Source organism: Falco rusticolus, chromosome 10 (genome assembly GCF_015220075.1).
Source record: "Falco rusticolus isolate bFalRus1 chromosome 10, bFalRus1.pri, whole genome shotgun sequence".
Classification (NCBI taxonomy): Eukaryota; Metazoa; Chordata; class Aves; order Falconiformes; family Falconidae; genus Falco; species Falco rusticolus.
Genome location: NC_051196.1, coordinates 8,174,320 through 8,192,821, shown reverse-complemented (window position 1 = coordinate 8,192,821; position 18,502 = coordinate 8,174,320). Strand labels below are relative to the sequence as shown.

Genomic DNA, 18,502 nt, shown 5'->3' with positions numbered 1-18,502 from the left:
CCATGCAAACATGCCTTTGGCAAAATCCATCCTGGGGAGAAGAAGGAGTACAAGACAAAGCGTGTGGCGCAGAGCTGACCTTGTCTCTCCCATGGGCAAAGCATGCAGGCTGCCTGAGCTCTGCCAGGTCAGGCCTGGAAGAGGCTATTAATAAATTTTGGATTAAATAAACAAATGCAGAAGCTGTTCTTCGTGCTGCAAGAGATGAAGTCAGAGTTCTGGGCTTAAAGATCACGGTTAACCAGCTGAAGCCCACTTCTCATCTACAAGCTGCTGTACCTTGTATTTGAGCACACCTCTGCTGAAGGAAGGGACATGCACCAGGAATTGCACTGATAAGAGCATGACATATCACTAATTGAAACCATATGCAGAACACAGCATGCTCCCCACATATGCGATATGGGGAGTCAGCTGGCACTAACAAAATGCTACAGTGTGCAAATGTACCAACCGACCTTGCGTTAGCAAAGAAGGACCTTGAACCCATACCGCCCGCAGAAAAGTCAAGAGTGGATTCACTGAGACAGAAAGATAAAATAAATGCAGAGCTCTTTCAGCACTTCCCTCCATTTGCTTTGTATCATAAATATCCACACAAGGTAAACAGATTGTCTAGCTTGTCCTTTCCATATGCCTATATTGCTGTTGTGAAAGGCTTCAGGTAACTTCTAACAGCAGATTGCTACATAATGCCTCAGTTACGGAAGGAAGCCACCAGCCATTACATTGCATTACTGTAATGTAATGGGTCTCTGAGATGGACTATATTTGGAAACCTTGCTTTTATTGTACACCTTGTACCCCATCCACCCCACTGGCATCGATTTCTCTTTGTGTTCTCCAGAGACCAAAGACCACGAGGCCCGAACACCAGCTAGACCTGAGCAGAACCGCTGAGGTTTTGGCCCAAAACAGAAACTCATGAGACAAAACGGAACTGTTAAAGGGATGCAGTACCAGTGACAGGACATATTCAAATGGATGATGATGACCAATATGCTGAAAGGTGAATTTCTCATTAGCCTAGAGCAATTGACATTGTAATTACGTGCTTCCCACACTTCTTTGCTAAGTAAAGGCTGGTGTAATAACAAGTGCTGCCATCATTTTAATTTTTTAACTGAACATAGGGGATAGACAAAAAAGAATCTGTGTCTACTTTGTTTTTGTTTCTCTGCAAATGTCACATTGCTTTCATGTTGGCAATGACTGTAGAAGTGCCGATTCAATCACTTATTTACATAATCCCTTCAGATTTTTCTTTTATATCATTGTTGATAATGAACAGATTTTCTCAGCTGAGAAAAGGAAGGGAAGCAGGAAAGTTCTGAATGTGAATAGGCTGAACTGACATAAAAAGATGGTAATTTGCATTAGTAAAAAACAATCATAATGCAGATGATTAAAATTATGGTTAATACTCTCTACCCTACCTGCCCTGAGGAACATCTACCCTGTGACAGTGAATGCCCATTCAGCTGCAGAGCACAAAGTGACCCTACAGAAATCGGCACAGCACAGTGGAGTCCAATGTTATTACCACTTAGTGTATAAAGTTATTTGCAGGGAAAAGGTTTTAAAATACTCTTATTCACATGTGAATCAGCATAGCACAGTAAGGAGGAGCAGAGACACAGCTTAGTGCACTGCTGGCTACAGAGATGATGTGACTTCAGGAAGGCTTTTGCAACAGGAAAGGAAAAGCTCACTCTGCACGTATAGCACCTGGGAATATAAAGCTTTTTATAAGCTATTTTTGTAAGATGACTGAGCAGAAAAGATATGCCCCTGGAGCATCTCACCCTCATCAACACCTTAGGGATGCACTACCCATGTCTTTATTGCAGTCTTGCCTTTTGCTCCTGAAAGCGCTGCCCAGGTTGTGCCTCAATGGCGCAGGGAGATTTGCTGCACCTCACAGCTCATCCCCTCTGTGGCCAGAGGGAAACCAGGATTTCACCCTCCCCCGTGCTGCAGAAGCAAAGCCATTGAATGATCAAGGGGACTGCCAGCAGCTCTCAGAGGGACTAGGTGTGTGAGTATTGATGGTGGAGACAACGATGACAGCAGCTACAAAACTGTAACAAGCTCACTTCTGATTCAACATGGCACTGATAGCAAAGTGGAAGGTTTAGCTTAGAGAGGCTGGTGCATAGTTACAAGTCTCAAAACAAATCTTGTTATTAAAGCACGTCCTGTGTTATTTGTAAAAAGCAAATTAGATGTGAGAGCTCAGCTCCATTAACTTTTGAAGCGAGTTGGTCCTGTAAGGGCTGAGTTAGCAGTGCAGGGAGCAGCCTGCACACCACTAAAGCTCAGACTCTACAGATAAATGTCCAAGAGCTCTCTTAAAGATGAAACCCATCTTCAGCCCTTCTGGAAGATTAGATAGCTCAAGAACAGTTATGGTCAAGGCAATAATTTAATCACATTTTTTCTTAAAATCACCTTTCTTTTACATTTTTTTAATTTTTATTTTCTTTAACTGTAGTTTAACAGTATTGCTTCTCATACTGGTGTGCTGACAAATAAATTAAAGAAAAGAAACCCAGAAAAAAATCTAAATGTTAAGACAAAAACTTCCAGTACTTTCCTGTTAAGAATCCGTCCAGCAGTTTTGCACACTAAATCACTGCTTGCTCTTTTCTAGGGGAAAAATGGACTCATCTTCTAGATGAAATCATCTCTACCTCATGCAGCATCAAGAGCCTGTGGCTCACAAGCTCACATTTCTTTTTCTGGTGTCCCTGGATCTGAGGAAGCTGCAGGACTGGGCTTGAAGATCCCAAAGGCAATTCCAGCCACCGAAAACCCCATGCATTTATTACCTGCGTATTAGAACTCTGAGTGTGTTATTAGTCTATAGGACTATCTGTTGGAAACCTTTGCTGGCACTGAGCTCTTCCAAACGCAGTGATGCCTCTGAAACGGCACCTTATAGACTTCAGCTCAAAATTCGCTCCATGTTTTTCGGAAGATTCAGCGCATTTGCAGGCGATGAGCGTGGGTGGCGGGGAAGGCACAGCCATCCTCACGCTGAGAACACTTCCACGGCCGATGCAGTCATCACAAGTCGTCTGGCGAAGGCCAAAACCCCACTTATGCTCATGACACTCTGCTGGCAATTCTCCCTGAATTTTAAATAAAAGCGTTTAGTGTTGCCATAGTAACCCAAGGTCCTTTACCGAGGCGCCTGGTGCACTGTTATATTACACGACTCACTGTATTAAAACAGAGTGTAACAGCGCAATTGTATACTGTATTTAAAGGATTATTTTAGTTCCTATGAACTTGCAGGCACTCACTGGGGGCTGGGGAAGGAGAGAGGGTACAGGGCCGCTTTTGATGGTGTGCAGTGTCGCTCCTTTCCAGTTCAGGGCAGAAAACGGATGTAGGAAGGGCACAAGGTATAAAAAAGTCGGAGAATAAAGGGGCTGAGCCAGGCGGCCCGCTGCTCGCTGTGAGGCCTGTCAGAGCCGTGAGCGCCTGCCCCGGCCGGGCCCAAGAACCGGCACCGGCGGCCGTAGGGGGGCAGCCCCAGCAGCGCGGGGGGGTCGGGCTGCCCGCCCGGGGGGGCCCGCGGGAACCCGCTGCCCTGTCGGGGGCCGCCCTCGGGCCGCAGGCCGAGCCCGGCTGGGCTCTCTCAGCCCGGAACCGCTCGTCGGCGCCGCCGTTCCCGGGGGGCCGCGTCGCTACCGGACGCCGCCTGACGTGCGGCCGGCGGAAGGCGGAAGTGATGGCGGCGGGCGCGGCGGGGCCGGCGGCGGCGCGGCGGCGATAAGCGCTCGGGGCCCGACATGGCGGCCCGCTGCGGGGGCTCGGCGCGCCTGTGCTCGCTGCTGGCGCTGGCCGCTCTGCTGGGGCTGGGCGCTGAGGCTAAGGTGAGTGGGGCGCGGGGGAGCGGATCGCGGTGGTACTCCCCGCCACCCTTCCCGGTACCGGGGCCTTGCCCTCCTCCGCCCGGTCGCTCGGTGCCCCCCCGGTGGTTCCGCACGCCCGTCCCCGCCTCGGGCTGCTTCGGGTGGTTCCGGCGGGGTCCCGTGGGGCAGCCGGGAGGAGCAGGGCCCGCTGGCCCGGCGTCGCTATGTTAGCGCCGGCCCCCAGCTGCTGCGGCCGCCGGGCGTGTGCGGCCTGTGCCGGCTCGGGGAGAGCAGCCCTGTGTCGGCGGGGCCGTCACGCACGGCAGGGCCTCGCTGGGGCCGAGGCCCTGCGCTCGGTGCCTCCCTGCCGGCTGTTGGCCTGCCCTGGGCCGGTGCTGGCCCTTGGCGGGCAGCCCCGGGGGTGGCCTGGGGACACCCTGGGGACACCGTGTCTCCTGACAGGGAAAGGCTGCCCTCTCCTCAGGGTGCCCGTGCCTCGGAATTTTCTCCTTTTCCCTCATAATCCGCTCTTCAACTCCTCCGGGGTGAGCCCAGAGGTGCCTTGGCATGTAGCTGGTCAGGGTTTTTCAGCTGGGCTCTGCCCACCGAGGTCTTCTCTGACTTCAGTGTTCAGTGCAGTTTATTACCAAGGTTTCCTATTCTGTAATGCCGTTAGAAATTGCCTCGAGCTTTAGATAAGCCATGTTTGTCTCCTATTATTTGCTCAAATAAGTTATTGAGTCAGCTTTGAGACTGCTTTCATCTGTAACTCCTTGCTGAGCATCTCCATAGGGTTTTCTGTTCTTGTGCAACTTGGGAAGAGAATGAAATCTTCTGTATTAATACACTACACAAATTGGTTGTCTTCTGAAATTCCATTTTTCCCAGTAGTGATCTAAATGTTCATTTTAGGTACTACTTCTTTCTCACTGCCTGTAGCAGTTAATTCTCCTCACTTGTTTCTGCAGTGCCTGTTGTTGCTTGTGCAAATGTTGTTTCTCTAAAACTTCCTTTTACAAGTTTCTGTAATTTCTCACATTTACTTTGCCTTCATTTGGAATACTGGTTTTGTGCTATTTTCCTCTAACTCACAATAACCTGCTGCTGTTTAAGACGAGAGGACCGTGGGTTGTAGTTTTCCTTACAGAGCTGTTTCTCATGTGGCCAGGGAGGACAGAATTATCCACAGAGGTTTCTTTGCCAATCTCCATTTGGGGATGATAGTCTTTAATTTATTTTAAGGTTGTTATTGTGTCTGTTAGACAGCTGTCCTCACAAATTCAATAGTTGAGTACGCCAACATCAGTAACTTCTGAACGTGTGTTTTTCTTAAAGAGTGAGCTTAAACTCCAGATTTTTTTCATGAAGAATGTGTTTGCTGTCTAATAGTTACTTGACAAATTGCTTTGCTTGCTTAGTATTTAGGAGGAGTTGTTTTTAAACTTGAAGGAAATCCTGAGTAATGTTATTCATGGATAACCTGCAAGTAGTTTGTGTTAAATATTTAATGTATTATGTGAAGAGTGCTTTCTGTATCCTGTTATGGTTACTGATGATGATTTGTTCTAAGCATGTTGTTTACTTTACAGAATTCTGAGGATGTCCGATGTAAGTGCATCTGTCCTCCCTACAAAGACCATTCGGGCCAGATTTACAACAAAAATGTTTCACAGAAAGACTGGTGAGTGTATGTTAAATTTATAATGAGTCTTACGGGTTAAAGACTTGTTCCATAGTGATAATATGTGTCTTCCCTGTGGTGGTGCTACGAGAAATTACATCTCTTGTGTAACTAACTGGAACTTTACTTTTAAAAGTGCTCCACAATTGAGCTCTCTAGCAAGTGAAAAGGCTTGAAATCTATAGCTTATGCCCTGCCTTCTGTTTTGGTTTGCTTGTTTGCATGTTTAGTTATTAATTTAGACTTGGAAGTAGTGGAAGGGAAGAGGGTGTTGTAATTTGGATCCAATGATTTGAAATGTCGTAAAGGCAAGGGAGCATAGTTATGGAACTGGGATTCGGGAGCATTGTTTTCTCTTTCTCCACTCTTGAAACCCATCCTGTCATTTAGAGATTGTTTCTGCAGATCTCTGTTCCTCAGAATTGCAGCCAGAGAATGCAGTTATGTGACACAGCCTGAGCAATCTTAACAACATATGTTTTCCAGAGAGAGAGGTCTTGCATCTCTGTGCTCCAGCAGTGTTCTCTGTTGTGTATTGTTTAGGCCACCTATGGCATTTGTCAGACTCCTGTCCCAGCAAAGGCTGATATGTGATGACCAGGGTTGAGGGGTTGGGGAAGAAAGGATGACAGGCAGTGATTTGTTATATTGGCATGGCTCCCTTGTGTAATTTCACCTTGTGTGTCTTTGTGAATCATACAAATAAAAGACCATGTTTCAGAGTTGTGTTGATGTTGGAAATGTTCAGAGATTCTTGGGTCAGCCTATAAAAACATGACATACTACTTGGTTTATTGACTCTTCTTCAGTTACATTAAGAATTTATAAAAGACTTTTCAGTCTGATGGGTAGCAGCAGGTTGGCATCTTGATAACACAAATTTGTTGACCCTGAGTGGGCTCACAAAAATAGTTATATGAATAAAACTAGTGATACAGGTATGTGTAGAGGTGTGCCTTGGCTTACAGGAGAATTAGATTACATACAGAAGAACTGTGAGAAACAATGCTGTAAATTATAATCTAATAAACATAAAAGGTACTGTCCAATTGATATTACTATTTTTGTCACACATGATTAACTTAACATGAGTCCTACTATGACATGTTAAGTTGCAGCGATGAACCATACTGGGAGAATTCCAGTTGCAGCAGACATTTGAGTAGCAGTGTTACTGGTTTTATTGTTCTTTACCAATCTGCAAATGAAAATGGATTTTTTTTCAGCAAGCACTGCTTAGTGTGTGCCTTACTAGGAGAAAAGATCCTGTTTCCCTTAAAATCAATATTGGTACTGATTGATAGAAAAATTGCCTTTGAAGACTTGACTGATTTTTATGGTGACAGGTACTGATGCATGCAGAATCTCAAAAATCTGTTTTCCGATCTTAAATCTCGTTTTGTTGAGATAATTTCTTAAGTGACCATCTGGGAACATTTTATAGCTTTGATCTTCTGTTCAAGTCTTCTTGCCTTTTCTAAAAGACGTGATTGCTAGTGTATGTGCAATAAAATAGACTGATTTAGTGCTGTGCTTTGGCTTCTACATCAGTGCAAGTGACTTGTTATTGAATAGAACTGGCTGATGTGCACCATCCTTAGGTATTTAGATCAGTTACTCACATGACAAGAGCCAGATCAATTTTTTGTGTCTTTATGAATTATGTACAATATAATGGCCACTTACTGCTGGCTTGTCCAGACAAAATGAAAATTTAATTTTGCATGTTGAACCCATAACATGCATCATGATACTCTTAGATGTTTCAGTTCTTTACTTGGAGTGGTCAGTACTTTGGCTTCAGACTGGCGAACAGCGTGTTATGATAACATCCATGTGGGCTGGGGTGCTTTGACACCAATAAAGTAAAAGCGTTCACTCTTCTGGACTGAGTTTTGGAGCTATTGCAGGCAATCCCGCCCTGATGGACAGCATGCTAGGCAATCATAGTGATGCCTAAGCACCTACAGGATGGAATAACCCCCTTAAAAATTGTGGGTGTTTGTATTTTACACTTCGGAAGTAATGGTGTACAGAGGCTGACTGCAGTGGTGGTCATGGACAGGGAGGACACCCTGTCGATGGGCTGAACGGACTGGAGATCTGTCTGTGCAGCAGCAGCTGCCCTTCTGACTAGCCTAGCTTGCCTTGGAAGAGCTGCTTTCTCAGTGCTGTTACTGCAGATGCAAGGGAGGAGGTGGTAATGTAGAGGCAGTTGAGTGGGGAAACCGTTCAGAAAAGAATCAACCTTTTCTGCATTTTCCTCTGAAATTGCCATGGAATCGCAGTCCAAGGAAACACATCATCAAAATTCTAAGGTTCTGGTTTATACTGCTAACAGCTTGAAACAGTGAACTGGAGAAAAAAAATGCTAATATTTGATCTATTCACACCAACAGGCTCACTATTGTACTTCAGCTATGTACAAGCTTTCTGCTGCACTTACGCAGCATATTGATGCAAGCTTTCAATCCTAGGAACGCAAATAGCGTAGACTATAACTTGCATGTATTTTTGATTCTGTAGCTTGAATACTGCACTCCTCCACAGAAGAGAATGTAATACTGTTTTCAAATAAATGAGAAAAATAAGATTTCCACTCCCCTCCAGAGGATGTGACTTGACACTCAGTAGTTTTAGTTATGAAGAAGAAATGGCAAAGCAACAGAAGAGTCAGTGCCTGGCCGTGTGTTTGCAGCGTTGTAATTTAGCCCAGTGGAGCGCTGAATACTAGGCTGCTGCTGTCACCTCAGGCATTTTGTTTCATTACCTACTTCTGACTGTGCTAACAATGAGTTAACCAGGATAAAGGTGAAACATGTGCTTGTTCTGTGGGTGCTTTGCGGGAAGCCTGGGATGTGCACTCTGAACAACCAGCCTGAGACAGCAAAAAGGCCAATATTACATAAGCTAGTGGTGGAAGCAGTTGCCTCCTGGCAGCTGGATTTCAGTGCTGTGGTATAGAATGCCCCTAAGATTGTCAACCACTCTTTTTGGCGTGGCACTGACTTTTATTTTGTAATCTTTTAAGTCAAATGATGCTTTTGCATCGGTGTCTGGTGCTGAAAGCTGAATGCTATTTATTCGTTATCTTGTTGCTTAGAGAAACAGTCATCTGACTTCTTTTCTTTCTTCAATGCCTGTAACTTGTGATGGCAAGAAAAAAGGCCTTCTGTTCACAAACACCAAAGGGAGGTTAATCTCGGTTCAGATGTAGAAGGATAGAACAAGACTGTTTTGAGTATGATGAAGAAAGAAGTGTATAGATGGAATTCACTTTCATCCGTAATGTTGGTGTCAAATTTGAGCTGGGATTCAAGTCCTTGGACTTGTTATAACAGCTTTAATAATTTCACCAAAAAATGAAAACGTTGTACTGAGTTAGAAAGGTCTTAAAACTTGTTTTGCAGTTTGCCTATAGCTGAATGTCTTGCTTAAGTGAAATAATTGTGTGATAGCCATTTAGAATTGGATACGTATAATTTAGAATAGTAGAGGTGACTTCTCAGCTTATGCAGGTGGGGTCTGCATTCATAGTGGAACAGGTAAGCTAAAATCGGCTCAAAACTGACTGGGTAGTTTCTGTCTTTCTTCAGTGATTGTCTTCATGTGGTTGAGCCTATGCCTGTCCCTGGACCTGATGTAGAAGCATACTGTTTACGCTGTGAATGCAAATATGAAGAGAGAAGCTCTGTCACAATTAAGGTAAACGTAATTCTGTTGGCATATATTAGATACTTCAACTGATCAGTAAATAAGTTTGTTGTCTTTTAGATAAATATTCTTTTTAAAGGGAAAAATTTTCTAAAGCAGCCCAAGATTTAACTTTTTTTCCATGATAGCTGCTCACAGTTTATCTTGAGTAGTAACAATAGCATCAAGCTATAGCTGAAGGAGTGGACTTCAGAATCTTTATTGAAGATCTCCACTTTTGAGATAAGGCTTTACATCTTGCTGAAATTCTGAGTGTTTTAGGGCATTTTGTAAAGCTGTGGACTTTGTTTTCATTATTATTTCAGAAGGTGTCTCGTTATTCAGTCGTCTTAACTGGATTACTATAAATTTTCTTTATACATTAGCAAGCTACAAGGAGCAAAGTTGTCCATGTTTGTTGTAATGGATGATTTCTGTGTTCTTCACATTGTTATCACATTGGAGTCATTGAGCCCCAGGCTGGGGTGAATATATTGTGCAGCGCATCTTTTCTTTGTTTATAACACAGACTCAGTTTTGTGGTCTTTTAGAAGTTTGGTATTTCTTTCTGCCTTCCTGTGTTTCTCAGTGACTGTTTGAAGACAGATCTATGCTAGAGAATGGAGATTGTGCAGGACCCCCAGATTTTTCACCCCAGTTTAATAGCCAAACTGAACAGTTGACTTGGTTGAAGTGAGATTTATAATCCCAAGTTATTTTAAGAGGGATAGCATAAGATTTTTAGCGAGGCCTCACTAAGAGAAACTGTTCCAGGCTAACATACATCTGCTCCAAACCCTTTTAATACCTGGTGTCATAGCCTGGTGTTTTTTTCTCTGTGGGTTTTAAGCCGTCTGATGACACTACCGCAGTTTGACAGGCTCATCACAATCTTCTCACATGCTCTTCTTTTGGTCCTTGCTGCCTGCTGAGAGATTGCGGGGGGAGTGTCACAATTCTGGCATAAAATGTGCTTGCATTGTGTAGGTTACGATCATCATATACCTGTCTATTTTGGGCCTACTTCTTCTGTACATGGTGTACCTTACCCTGGTGGAACCCGTCCTGAAGAGACGTCTTTTTGGACATTCACAGCTCATACAAAGTGATGAAGATATTGGGGTGAGTTCACCAGAGTGCTTGCATACTTGGGTTAACATAAAGGTTAGGATGGTTAGCTGTTAAATAACTATGTGGGATGAGAAGCCTTTTTTCCAGGCAGTGTAAATACTTTTCCTGAAGGGAGAGGAAAAGAAAGCTGTTCTCACCTTTGTGAAGCCACTTTTATTTTTCGCTGGGCTAGAAAGTAGCGAGATGAGGACTGTTTCATTATCTCGGATATAGGTACAGATTATCTTCTCAGAGAAGAAACAGAGTAGGAATGGAGGTAAACTTATATAGGAGTTCCAACTTCCTAATTGTTAGTGATCTGTACAGTCTTGCTAGTGATCACATTTATGCAAATTGCTTACTTCTTGGATTTCTGTGTACAAAAAGATTTTGTTGCTGCATTTCAAGTCAGTATGTTTGCCATTTCTGGTGGCCCATTGATAGCAGTGGCAAGTGGTGAATGTATGCCACTTCCATAGACCTCTGCAATTCTTTTTTCTGTTTGTTGTCTACATAGAAATTGTCAGTAGCTAGCCTTTCAGCTGAGACTGTTGTTTATCAGGAAAGCTAGTACCATCTAGCTTGTCCCGCCCTCTCCCTTCCACCATCTATTTTATGGTAGAAATGTGTTGCTATGGTGATTTTGTTTCCCTGTGAGTGATTTGTCACCTGTTAACTGTTCATTCTAGGTATATCCAACTACATAATTTTTTATGGTAAGATTATAGCTCTTTGGATCAGGGTTTGTCTCTTGCTCTCTGTGAGTATATTTCTTAGCCCATTGAAGCCCATGTGTAGCTTCAGTGCTTTGTAGGCATCACTCACTGAGAGGGGTATCGTGAATGGTAATCTCTGTACTAGTAAGAATTATCATTGAGGTACTCTACCCAGTATAGTCACAAATAAAATCTGTTAATGTCTTCAAGAGTGTTCTGGGGGGAAAAAGAATGGAATATGAAGTGTAGATGTACAACCCCCCTGGTTATTTAATACAGGACATAATTATGTTATTTGTCATTAGGTATTGTATATGCAATGCTTTCTGACATAGCTTTAGCAACATGACTTTGTCCAAAACAGACAAATAAGAAGTTCAGTTCCACCTCTTACTGTTTATAACTTGGTTATATTTACTAAAGAAAATAAAGCTTTGTAGGTACAGTTAGAAAACAGAGTAAATATTAAACAAGCACTCAGTTATTGTTGAGCTGTGTCGCTTAAACAGCTGTATTGACACTGTGCTTTTAGGCAGCTCAGTACAATAGGTTTAGTTTAGTAAACATCAGAGTGTGTTGGTTTTATATAGAAGCTGCATGTGAACATCCTGAATTGCCTGATGGTAACTGGCCAAGAGCTGGCAGAGAACTGACTCTTGAATTCAGTTTTAAAGTGAAATGCTTTTGTGACTTCAACAGGAGGCTCCCAGCACCTGGGTCTATTCTAGGCTTCTGTCCCACCAGCTGCTAGTGGACGCAAGACTGTGGTTATGATCTTGTAGCTCACCGTGATGTCTCTGGACAGCAGATAATTGTTCGACAGTGTCATGAACTTTAGTGTATTTGGGAAACCTGTGGAAGTTAACTTTGAATGAGAAACTGAAGTGTAGTTTTAACTTGAAAAAATACCTCGGTCATTATTACTGACCACCACATTGAAACGGCTTGTTTACTTTAAAGCAAACAAAAAACACCCCCCAAAACTCCCACATCCTTTGGCATGTAACAACAGAGACTGCTGTAATTGCTCAGTGGAGTTGTTGAGATCTAACTTGTGTTTTTTGCCATTCCAGGATCACCAGCCTTTTGCAAATGCACACGATGTGCTGGCTCGTTCTCGGAGCCGTGCCAATGTGTTGAACAAAGTGGAGTATGCCCAGCAGCGTTGGAAGTTACAGGTCCAAGAGCAACGCAAATCTGTCTTTGACCGTCATGTTGTGCTGAGTTAATTGTGTCTCAGTGAAATAACTCCAGGGAAGTAAAGTGAACTAATTGAAAGAGCTGACTTACGTCTTCCTGATCCTGCCAATTCAGAAGGGTTTTCTTGAATAGTTCATTATTGATTTTTTAAAAAATAAAGTATTTGAACTTTGAAGGAATGGAGTGGAAGCAATTTAAAAAGATCAGTGAACCAAAAGCTAAAATCTTTACACTTTCAAATGGCTTTTACTAACAAAACTGGAAAAAAAACCCCAAACCCTAAGATGTCTTGGGTTGCCACTGTGGTACCTTATTTACAGTTGTAACTTTATGGTGGTTTTTAACTATATATTTCTCTCTGCTGTTTATGTGGTTAAAAAGTACCTGGGAACACAGTAATTACTTACAACTCACTAATCACTTTATGTAAAGACCTTTTGTAAATATACTTCGATTTTTCTGCCAACTAATGCTAGGTACTGGAAATCTAAATATTGCAGCGTAGTTTTCATATCGGAGAATGAAATCCTGATGGCCTGGATTCATCATTTGGTTTCTTGCACTCATACTTTCAAGATGCTTGTATGTCAAGTGATGTTTGCAGATTTAAGGCAAAACTTACGTGGACACTGACTCTTTGAGCTGCATACTTAAAGTACTGTGATGTAGATAAACTCAAATGCAGTGCGTATCAAGACAGTGTTGGCATTTTGTTCTATTTTGCTTTAATAGCTTAATATATTGTATGTGTATGAATCTCTTAAAAAAAAAAAAAAACCAAACCAACAACTTTTCCCTTTCTTTTCATGGGTAAAGTCTCAGGAGTTAGTATATGATGAAATATTTATTATAAAAAAATCTTTCTGCATTTGTCTGGATTCATGGTGTAAGGCACATACTTTCTCTAGCACCTGTCATCTTGGGAGTTAGGTGTATTTTTTTATCTGTGATTCTGTACTCATCTCTTAAGAGGTATACAGTTGCTAGATGACTAACTTTCATATATCCCCTTTGGAATGTAACAATTAAAGATAAAACCAATTTTTGAAAAATGGATTTGTTATCTGTATGTCATCATTTTTCTCCCTTATTACCCTGTGTGCAAGTTTCATCTATAAAGGCACTTTTCTGACAATGCTTCAGAGTAGAAATATGCATTAGTTCAGTGCTTAGATAAAGGAAAGAAAGGCTCTTCAAATTTCTGATTGAAAAAAAGTTTATAATTCCTGACTCAAATTTAGCTATGCGTATGTAGTTACATTATTGTCTTAAACAGTTTCAGTTCCAGTGTGGAAGGAAATGGTATGTGGAATGGTGCTGTATGTTGCTGGGTGTGGTTTTGGCTTGCTTAGTCAAGAGCCTGAGGGACAGAGTAGCATGGGAAATAAACTGTACCTGCGCACATACGGCTGCACATCAGGGCTGGAAACATAGTTGTTCCGTAACAATGTATGCTCTGACTGCAGCTCTTTTGCAGATACAGAGCTTCATTCTCTTGTCAGTCCTGTAGTCTTCTAAAAACTGAGTTAATCTGGAAGGAATTATGATGGGTGGCTAATTGGTGGAGGCACAGGATTCTTTCATTAAATTAAAACAAACAAACAAGGCACAAGGTAGATTGACAGGATAAAGGAAAAAAAAAAAATCCGAACTTGAGTTCAGTTACAGTGTTATCCCACACTGGCGAGTCAATAACCGGTTATGACAGTGATGTACCTAGGGTCCCCTAAAGAAAAATGATGTGGCTTGTTTGTTGAACACATACCTGTCTCCCAGTCCTAGCAGGTGTTCTACCTCTTGGCTACGGGCTAATGAGGCCTGAAGCTGGCGTGGCAAGGATGGCATGGAATACAGCGTTGGTGTGGCCGTGCACAGGGGCAGCAGAAGCAGAATGCTCTGTCTGAAGGCAGAGTCCTGAGAAGACAAGGCTGGCTGTATGTGTCTCTCTTGGTAGTGGATCAAGTGTTTTTAATCTTACAGCGTCTTTGAAAGTTGTAAGCAAAACTGGTTTGATTTTGGGGGTTTTTTGTGTGGTTTTACTATGATTGATAGAAGGGTCAAATAGCAAGATAGTCTAAAGTGTCAAGGTAGTCCTGTAAAAATTGGGAATTCTGAAGGTAGCTGTTCTATTTTGTTGCACCCATACAACTAGGCAGCTATATATGTGTGTGTGTGTATATACCTATATATGATATATATAGGTATATAGATGCTACATATATTTTATTACACAGACTGATTGTTCCATGCTGTATTTCTAAGTTTAAGCAAAAGTTTAAAATGTTTGTCTTGCTACTGATTTGCTCACTGTTTTGTAAATCTTGTCTACCTTTATGAATGTTTTAATAGAGACCTTTTTTATGGTGTTACACTACTTAAGGCTAAGCGCATTTCCCAAAATTACAGGTATAGAAAGATTAAATTTGACAGTATGAAGCTAACCAATGTGTGTCCTCTGTCTAATCTGGAGACAAATCCATCACAAGTTTCTTTTACATAAATGCTGAATTTCTGTGTTTAAAATGAAGCTATGAAAATTATTTTGTTTCTGCCTTGATGGTAACTATTTAACTAAATTCTAGCTGATTGTTATATTTAGACATTGAAGTACGAAATGCCAATAAATGGAAATACTGCTTTAATAAATTGTAACAGAATTCAGGAAGTAAACAAAGTACATTCCTGATCACTTTTGCAGGTATTCTGGTTGTGTTCAGTACAATTTTGAAATTTCTAGCCCTTAATGCCAAGTTTTGTTGCCATCATAGCTGTGGTGTGGGTAGAAAAGCCAAACCAGAAATGAGCAGATCTAACTGTAAGCTACTTTGCATGTTGTCAATGCACTATAAATTGCAGCAGTCATTGACTCAGCGGAACAAGCTACATAATTCAGGTAAGAGACTTGTGTACTGCTCTATCTAGCCACAGATCTTTGCTGAATATCAATGTTGTTGTAAATCACTTCTACCAGCTATGCGGTAACAGTGCTTCTGTAGCTTTTTAAGGAATTGTGTTTAATATGAGCTCATATTTAATATGGTGTAAGAAAAATGGAACACTAACTTCTTCTAATATCATTCAGATGTCTTCAGGTATTATTCATCAGTCTTAAAATAGCACGTCTTGTTTCCTTGGATTTTGCTTTCATCTGAAGACTGGTGAGTCTAAAAGGAAAACAATTCTATCCACTTGTGTTTTGCACTTGGTGCAGGTAGTAAGGCAGCAGGTAACTGTTCTATGTGATGCTATCATGCAGCAGAAGTGTCAGTACTAAGCACCAAATACCGCACGGATCTCTTCTCGAGGGCTGTGTTGGTTTTGGTTTCTTGCTCTGTAGTGACGTTTTGCTGTAAAGTTGGGGTTTTTTGCTGTGTTAACATTTATTTATTTTTTCCTCAGATAATGCTTTTAAGTTGTCAGCAGCAGAAAGTTTTTAATCCAACCTGTGGAAGTAGAAAAGGGAAAGATGACTGTCTACTGTTTTCATTTTATGATGAGTGTATATATTCATGTCTGATTTTCTGCATGTATATCAATGCAAAATGGATGTGTGTTCATGCTTTCAGCCTACCTGCAGAAGTACCTGTTTAAGATGCATGTGACTTTCTTGTCTAACAGCCTGCTATAAATCAATTTTTAACTTAAGATTTCTGTTGTGAGGTCTACATCATTAGAAAAAGAGGCAACACTGAATACAGAGGCATTTTGATAGAGTATGTTGTGGGGATAGGTCCATACTGAGTAAAAATTCTCTTTGTGTTAAATGTAGCAGGTGTGAAGTCATTAGCAAATGTTAAAATATCCCCACAGCCTTGTGAAGGATTAAGAGGATCCGAGTTACGTTATGGAACCATGGTCAGAACATTTGAAGCTTTGCAAGGTTTATGCGAGTACGGAATCTAGATGTTTCTAGTAACCTAGTTTAATGTTCAGGTGTGTTTTCCATTTTAGAGGGTGTAATATAACTGAAGCGGTTTAGACAGCAATGTATAGGTGTAGAAGTGGATGGGTGAGTAAGAGCATTTTTTGATTGAGTCTGTTTAGGTAAGTATTGCTTGCAGTCGATGAGGATGGATCACAGTAATTCTTCAAGAAGTAACTATTTAAAGTTTATTTTTAAGTAGCTATTAGGTAACAGTCATTGCAGTTATACTGATATTTAACTGTTTGAATAATGATATTGGGAAGGCACTATAAAGTAGCTTCCTGGGGAAAAAAAACCACCAATAAACAAACAAATTCCACAAACAAAAAACCTGCAAGATTATCTTTCTAATAAATATGGAAGTGTGATTTGAGTAGTTAAGCCTGCTGTAACGCTGCTCTGAAGAGAGGCTGTGTGGTTTTAGTGGGCCAGTCTGAGTGACAGGTTTCTAGCAGTGCACCAATGACTGTGTGCAGTCTCTTCTTAGTAAAATAATTTATAATTGTTACAATAGTTTAGGACACGCATTTTTTCCTTTAATGAATTAATTATTTCATAATCCTCTGTCAGTAGGATTGTATTTAGTATTTCATATCTGTGTTTGGTTTGAAGGTGAGTGCAGAAGGAGCATGAGGACCCAAAGAGATGTTAGATTTAGCAGAAATTAATCCTCTAAACTTCTTGTAAACCTTTTTATGTAGAACGGATGTAATACCTGACAGACATGAAATTAAGATCCATTCCCAGCACAGGTTTTCCATCCAATTCAGATAGTGTAGTGAATGAGACATCAAATTGAGAGAGAAAAAATAATTTGTCTATGAAGGCTTTTTGGTATGGATATGGAGTCTGTTACTGGAATTGTAGATTTAATTTTTTGGGGGAGGAGAAGGGGGTGGAGGGTATGCCTCGGATGTTGGCCTGCTTTGTTTATCATCTGACAGAGATGGAAGTTTTGGCAGATTTGGAGCAAGCTAGACCTGTGTGGTGTACGTAAAGGTAGATGCTCTTCATTTCTAAAGGTGAGGTGAGACTTGTTTCCTTTAGAGAGCTTTAGTGGCTTTATTTTCTTAAAATTTGTTGTGAATTATTTTCATCAGTGTTGCTGATTGACTTTCCTGTATTTTCAAATGGGACATCGTCTTTTCTGTGTGATGATCTTCCAACGCTGTTCTAAAATGTTACAAATGCATTAAAAGTCTCTTTGGAAAATGCCAGTAATGCCAGGTGTTGGTAAGGCCAGGTGAGTTTTTTCTGCTGTTCAGTATGAGTTGTTTAAACTGTTACCTAATTAATGCGTTTCCAGGTTAAATGCAGAACCTGATGGATGGCAAAAGCTACTGTAACCTCATGGACAAGTTGTCCGTTTGCACTGAGGCTCAGCACATACAGCTGGCTCGGCCCTTTGGTGCTGACCCAGTGGTCACATTTCATGTGTACCCAGAGATGCCAAATCAGGTCACTTGCTCTGAAGATCTGTCGTTCCTGCCTTTCACATCTGAGCATCTCATCGCGGAGAACTTCTACAGTGAGCCCTGCACCTTGCCCTACCAAATGCTCCATTCCACTTACCGCAGAAGTGAGTACTCCTACGGGCCAGCTTTCATCCGAAAGAGGAATGAGAGGGAGAGACAGAGGGTTAAATGCGTCAATGAAGGCTATGCTAAGCTGAGGCATCACCTACCTAAGGAATACTTGGAGAAGCGGCTCAGCAAAGTAGAAACACTCCGTGCTGCGATAAAATACATTAGCTACCTACAGTCTGTTCTGTACAGTGATTCTGGGGCGGCAGAAAAAAATGTCATGGAGCCAAGCCAAGCACCTAAAGTGATTAACAAACAAAACCAGTTTTTGAAGACCATCTAAAATGTTCCAAACCAAGCAAAAGGTATCCTGCCTGGGAACCTAGTAGCCACTACGTTATTAATGACGTGCAGGTTCCTGGCACATCCTTGGAGCAGATCATAGTATGCGTCAGTCTCAGCCCACACAAGAGTTGTAAATTTGCAGATAGTAACTACGTTTAGAAACGAAAAAGGCAACTGGAGAAATCGCATCTGAATGGCCTAAGTTAGTTCGTTCATGGAAACTAGAAAACACTTCTAAAATTGTCACCAAACCCAAAGTAATACCTGTTTGTGTGAAGTAACTGTATGTATCATTGCAACCTGCATGCTTTAAAATAAAATCTTTCCACTGATGAGACTGAGAGATTCCTCTCATTTTCTGTAATGTTACTGGTTTTCTCTCACATGCACTTTCTTTAAAGATTTTTGGTCTAATTTCTGGTGTTTCTTTTAAAAGGTCTCATTAA

The 18,502-nt window shown here is 41.7% G+C and overlaps 2 protein-coding genes across 3 annotated transcripts; both read left to right on the top strand.

Annotated features, from left to right (window-relative positions):
* Positions 1–3,725: 3,725 nt before the first annotated feature.
* Positions 3,726–13,317, top strand: TMEM9B (TMEM9 domain family member B). Its single transcript, XM_037402469.1, has 5 exons — positions 3,726–3,884; positions 5,453–5,544; positions 9,141–9,249; positions 10,225–10,359; positions 12,137–13,317. The coding sequence occupies exons 1-5, from the start codon at positions 3,801–3,803 to the stop codon at positions 12,290–12,292; spliced, it is 576 nt and encodes a 191-aa protein (XP_037258366.1). The 5' UTR covers positions 3,726–3,800; the 3' UTR covers positions 12,293–13,317.
* Positions 13,318–13,422: 105 nt separating this feature from the next.
* ASCL3 (achaete-scute family bHLH transcription factor 3) lies at positions 13,423–18,397 on the top strand. 2 transcript variants are annotated; one of them, XM_037402472.1, is made up of 2 exons: positions 13,423–15,421; positions 17,495–18,397. In XM_037402472.1, exon 2 carries the CDS (start codon positions 17,500–17,502, stop codon positions 18,052–18,054), a length of 555 nt encoding a protein of 184 aa, XP_037258369.1. In that variant the 5' UTR covers positions 13,423–15,421; positions 17,495–17,499; the 3' UTR covers positions 18,055–18,397. The 2 variants fall into 2 exon arrangements, with proteins under 2 accessions (XP_037258369.1, XP_037258368.1); XM_037402471.1 differs by having other exon boundaries at positions 13,423–17,215.
* The last annotated feature ends 105 nt before the right edge of the window (positions 18,398–18,502 follow it).